Source organism: Xenopus tropicalis, chromosome 7 (genome assembly GCF_000004195.4).
Source record: "Xenopus tropicalis strain Nigerian chromosome 7, UCB_Xtro_10.0, whole genome shotgun sequence".
Taxonomy (NCBI): domain Eukaryota; kingdom Metazoa; phylum Chordata; class Amphibia; order Anura; family Pipidae; genus Xenopus; species Xenopus tropicalis.
This window is the reverse complement of record NC_030683.2, coordinates 40,340,980-40,346,979: the sequence shown is the minus strand read 5'-3', so window position 1 is coordinate 40,346,979 and position 6,000 is coordinate 40,340,980. Positions and strand designations below refer to the sequence as shown.

The following is a 6,000-nucleotide window of genomic DNA, read 5'->3' as shown; positions in this document are numbered from 1 at the left end:
TTTACAAATAACGTTTAAAGCGCTACAAATTTTTAATTATTTCATATTGGAAAGTTGCTTAGAATTATGTTTTCTTTCATTATGCAAAAAATTATTTTTGTGGTTGACATGCCCTTTAAAGGGGTGGTTCACCTTTGTAATAAAATATGTACATATGGCTTTTCTATGCTAAAATAAGCATGTTTACAATATATGCGCATAAACAAAAATTTTTGTTTAGGAGATATTCACCTTGCTAATTCAAAGTGAACCACAATAATCTTTCTGAAGACTCACTGCACTGTTTCTCAGTCCTCCACAGAAAATGGCTAGATATCATTCAGACAGGCCATTGATTTGCCCTGTGGTTAATATGCGGCTAAGGCAGCCTGCAAGGGACAAACCAGTATCTAATATCTAAGTCATTGGCTAAAGTCAGCCCATGTATGGCCAGCTATTAACTATAATTACACTTAAAGATTTCCCACACTAGCTATGTTCTCTCTTACTGTCTTCTGGGACAATTTGTTTCCTAGGAGGAGCAGACAATCGCCTAGCAGACATTCTCTATTAGTTCAATTGCAGTTTCAGTAAAGGTGGCCATTAGTGATGTGCAGGTCAGGAAAAACTCAACCCACACCCGACCCTAACCCGCAAAACTTTAACCCATACCCGCTAACCCGCAAAACTTTAACCCATACCCGCTAACCTGCAAAACTTTAACCCACACCCGCTAACCCGCAAAACTTTAACCCACACCCGCTAACCCGCAAAACCACTTTACAAAAAAGGGTGGACAGATCATACCACTTGACACAGAGGGGTGGCAGACTGTAACACTTGACCGGGAGCTGAGAATTGATCTGACATGGGGGAAAGGTTACACTGAGCATTACTCCATTTTTAAATTGTCTGGGGAAGAATGTGATTTAAAATTCTGTTTTTGTGCAATTTTTATGTCATTTAAAAGACAAATTCACAAAGTCTGTCTTTTTGTTCCACCAAAATCTGAAAAGCAGCGTTTGAGTTAGAATTTAGGCAGATTTTTGTTTGTTAATATGGAGAAAGTATTTTACACCAGTTTTATCACCACTTTTACTACAAAAAGAGCTATTTTCACTTTTGTGAATTCCCCTCATTGTGTTGTTCTTAAAGTATTCGGTTACTGCTGGCTTACCTCAGCAATGCAATAATTGTGCCATAATTGTGTCATAATAATAATATGGCATAATTGTGCCATAATAATTGTGCCTCTGTTATATTCATTGTTCAGCTTAAAAATACAAACATCAAAAACATTAATAGCAAATATTATTTTATTCAACAGATAAATTACACCAACTGTTATGTAAATAGTACAAAATTGTAAAATCTCAACATGAAGAAATGATTATTTTCTAGCTTATCCTGTCTGATTCAGTTAGAATTGGAGCCTGACAATTTGAACAGTCAGACAATGAGGTATATGTCACAGTCCCATGCAAAGGAATTGCTATTTATGAAATATGGCAGAGGTCACAAGTGTTTTTTTCATTAGTGAATTCAGCCTGAGAGCAAAAAATGGATCATATGCAGAATTTAAATGCCTTACACCTTACATTCTCATATAGACAATGTAACTAGTCTAATTTCAAGTGTATATACAAAAATAAGAGGAGAATGTAACCTATTCACAGTTTGTTGGTCCGTTCCACCCTGTATAAGTAATAAACTCAATATTATGGGTACTAGGGCTTTTATCTCTGCATATAATAATAGGCACCAGATGCTTGCCTCAGCTGAAACTTCTCACATGCTCAAAACATGGCATATAAACACTATCAGTTAGATAGCAAGTGATACATATGTAACCAAAGGGGGGTACGGATAGGTTAGAAATGTAAAAATAGAGTTGTAGTTGTACTGTTACTATTCAATTCAGTTCCAGTCTAAGGAAACAAATGACAATAAACAGCCACTCTAACAGGGGCTCTCTTCAAAGAAAGTAAAACAGTTACATTTATTCTACATGGTCATTATGAGAATGTGCCCCATGTACTCATGAATTGCATCTTTTAGGTTGATCACCTGCCATCACCATGGTAATTTGGATTTCTTGTGTTTTGGGTGGTGGGTAAAAATTCCCGAAACTGCTTCATGTGCCATTAGCCTAAACAGCTAACAAAACAGCACCATCTAGTGTTTATACAGATATGGAGCTGCTATATTAAAGCTTATTTAGACTGGTTTAGCAATGCTAGCAATATAACAAACTACGGTTAAATGGTTTGTGTCTGAAAGCAAAGCCTTAATTTGTTAAACAGTAAATGCAAATCAATTACAGAAAAAAACTAAAAAAATTTAGGACTGAGGCACAGCCTACTTTAAGGGGCAGATTTACCAAAATGTGAGATTAGAGCTCACCACAGAAAAATGTGCCCACTCTCTATTCATTTCTAATCGGTTTTTAAAAGAGTATTTATAAAATGGTGAACTCTAACTTTCACCCACTGATAAATATGCTTCAAAAAAATCCCAGTGGAATTAATAGAGTGGGTGAATGAGCTCTAATCATACAGTTTGTTAAATCTTTCCCAAAGTCAGCTTCTGATATATAAATTCTTCTACCTGCAAATTATTAAGGGGCAATAGAACTCATTTAACACGAGAAACTGAAATAACAAAACTGCTTTTACTTCAAAGTGCTAATTGATATTTTTCTCATTACTCTTAGGGCTATGGCACACAAGGAGATTTGTTACCCATGGAAAAACCTGCGCTACTCCAGGCAACAAATCTCTTACAAAATGCCTTGCAATTCACTAACCTTCAGATTGCTTCATTTAAAAAACAGATTACATGTGGCAATCCAGTTAATTGCTGGAATATGCTTACTTCCACATTTCTCTGCAATTAAATTGTGATTGGGTAATGTGCTTTACATGCAGAGATCTGAAGGTGAGAATGGTAAGGCATTTTTAGGTGATCTGTTACCCGCGGGTAGGGCAAACTTTCCTGGAGCAACATATCTCATTGCGTGCCATTGCCCTTACTCTCCCCCTTTGACTACTGTAGATTTAAATAATGATCTCTGTATAATAAGCCATCATTTCCCCAATTGCTACATTGTTCAACATAAGTTCCCCTAATTGTTCAACATGAGTTCAATGAAAAGAATTGTGTGCCCAGAACATCCTCCGTTCCAAGTGCTAACAAGGCACCTGTGAGAGCACAAATGGCTTCTTAACAGCATCAGAAAAGGCCTCTTCATACAGGCATATGCTCATGGGCGCCGGCTGGAAGATCATAAATGTGCTAGTGTCAAGGAAAAATTACAGAACAAGAGAACACTTAATACAGTAGGTACGAAGGCTGTCAGGGCCAGGGGCAACAAATAAACACTTATAGGAAAAGGAAAGGTAAAAACTAAGCTTTATCAGAAAGGTCTATGTAAATACAGCCATAAACACTCACAGAAACGCTGCACTGACTTCCCTGTCAAAAGAAACAGAATTCTTTGGTTTTCCTGTGCCAGAGACACACAGCTCTCTCCTCTCCCTCAAGAATGCTAAGAACTCACTCCTCCCGATAAGGAATGTGTGATCTGAGCCAATCAGCAGGAAGCTGACTCGGCATTTATTATGCGTCAAAACTGCAACAAATCTGAAAGTAAAAATACTCCATCTAAAAGCTGTTGAGGTTGCACAGAAATTAATGGCAGCTGTCCATTTTAAGTTGGCTAATCTGTTTGTTCTTATCTTGCTAATCCGCTTGTTTTGAATGTTTTTTCAAAAGGCTGTTTGAATAAATAACTTCGAATTTGTGGTTTTAGAGAAAATGAGCTTATTCGTAGTTTTAAAAATACTTAAAACCACTAAAATGAGATTGCTTTTAAATAAGCCTCTAACTGTTGCCATCTTGCCCTAGCTTGCTCTTCCTATTCACAAATACAGCTCTGCAGGGCCCCACTATGTTTGGAACCTAGCTCAGTCAAAACACTCTCCTTGAGACTAACTGAGCTAAATTCGGTTTTGATGAAGATGTTCAGCTATCCTTCATGCTATAAGGCCTAAAATGCAAGGCAGCACCACACTGGGTGAAGGGCCAGACCACAGGTTGCATAGTTAAATTAAAAAGGATATTAGATTTTTAGATTTTAGATGACATATCAGCTGCTCCAGGCAAAGAAAGCGGCTAAGGGTTGGAACGCAGCCCAACATGATCAGCTTGTGTTTGGCCCGTGTCAGCGCCACATTTAGCCTTCTCCAGTCTTTTAAAAGGTCTCCCAGCTGCTCCAAAAACAAAAAAAAATTGTTAGATCAAGAAGAAAAAATAAATAAATAATGCTGTCTCATGAGGAGTTTTATAAAGCGTATTTGCCATTTTATGTATAAATATATTATAAATGTGCGTGTGGTCATGGATCACTAGCCCCTTTCCCGACTGCATCTCCTACTTTCCGCAAAATAACAGTTTGCAGAGTAGCACAACATTGTTGATGGCCTCCATGTGAGGCCCGGCCATATACTTTCCAAGTTTTGCCTGTGCTGATCAGTGACTGTCACACTGGAATCAAGAATTAAAATACTAATGTAGGGAGTTTACTTGTAGTATGGCACGATCATAGCAATGTTTCACACTACATAAGTACTTTTTCAAGCTGACTTTATTAATCCTCTCTCAATTTGGGCAACGTGGCCAGCTCCCCTTCTCCCCCTCATGCACATGCGTGAATGTGAACGTACCAGTGGGCACTGGGGGGGGGGGGGGTGGGGGGAGGAAAGGCATGTGTCTAGTACCCCACCTCTTCTGCCTACACCTAGTTCCGGCCCTGGTCTGAAACATTGCTGTAATCATGCCATACTACAAGTAATGGTGGTTTTATGGTAATTTTAGGGAAAGCTGCATCATTTTGCTTTTAATATCCAGTCTACCTAATTCATTTTAAGCCCAGGAATGGGGGCCAGCCTCACGATTGGAGAACCACTGGTATATACTACGTAGCGGCATCAGCAAACAGTTTTATTTTTTCTATTTTTTGGGGACCCAGAAACCATGGGGTTAAATCCCCTCCCATCAGGAGCCAGAAATGTAACCCTCCCACCCCTATAACCCCCTTCCCAATCCCAGGCACTTCAGTTTTTTGAATGTCCTCGCAAACAGGAGGTTGGACAACAGTCTCCAGGAGACTTATGGCTTGAGAACATCCGGGGTGGTACCTGAGGGAGCCTGTGCTGGACTTTTTGCGTCAGCCCCCTACGCTGGATTGCTCACTTGCAGTACCCCAGTCCTGGGGAACTGCTTCGATGGAGGACACCATTGACCCCAGGACCTGATTGTAATGAAGTTGGATCCGGGTGATCTTCTCTGAAGGAAGGAAGGACCTTTTGCTGCTCCATATCGAAGATCATGCGCCAAGCAGGCACTAGACGAGATTTGGCCATATTGAACGTTCATACCAGAGTGTACAGAGTGTCCATGAACACGGAGGGCTGGAATTTAGCTGCTAGAAGAGAAGGTGCCTTGAGCAGAAGGTCATTAAGGTACAGTGTGATGGATACCCCTTGAGACCTTAGTGCAGGTCTTCAAGCTACCCCTCCTTCTTGTTTTAAAATGAAATTAAAAAAAAAAAAAGATTGTTAGAAGCAGTGTTTGCTCTGTCTTTTCCATGATAATTGAGGTGCCTGGGAATGGGAAGAGGGTTATAGGGGTTACATTCCTTTAAGGGGTCATTCACTTTTCAGTTAACTTTTAGTATGAAGTAGATATATATATTATATATAATATTCTGGGACAATTTGCAATTGGTCTTCATTTTTTATTATTTGTAGTTTAATTATTTTCAATAATTGTTCAGCAACTCTCCAGTTTGTACTTATAACACTTATCTGGTTGCTAGGGTCCAAATTACCTTAGCAGGTAGTGGTTTGAATGAGAGACTGATATATGAACAGGGGAGGGACTGAATAGAAAAAAAGTTATACAAAGTAGTAATAACAATACAACTGTAGCCTCACAGAGCAATAGTTTTTTGGCTGCTGA

The 6,000-nt window shown here is 39.1% G+C and overlaps 1 protein-coding gene across 1 annotated transcript in view; it reads right to left on the bottom strand.

Annotated features, from left to right (window-relative positions):
- Window positions 1–1,273: 1,273 nt before the first annotated feature.
- Window positions 1,274–6,000, bottom strand: part of dna2 (DNA replication helicase/nuclease 2) — a 31,409-nt gene continuing 26,682 nt past the window's right edge. The window contains exons 20-21 of the mRNA XM_002935970.4: window positions 4,101–4,247; window positions 1,274–3,270 (exon numbers count right to left, since the gene is read on the bottom strand). Coding sequence (XP_002936016.2) covers window positions 3,226–3,270; window positions 4,101–4,247 — 192 coding nt within the window. The 3' untranslated portion in view covers window positions 1,274–3,225. The remainder of the gene's footprint in view (window positions 3,271–4,100; window positions 4,248–6,000) is intronic.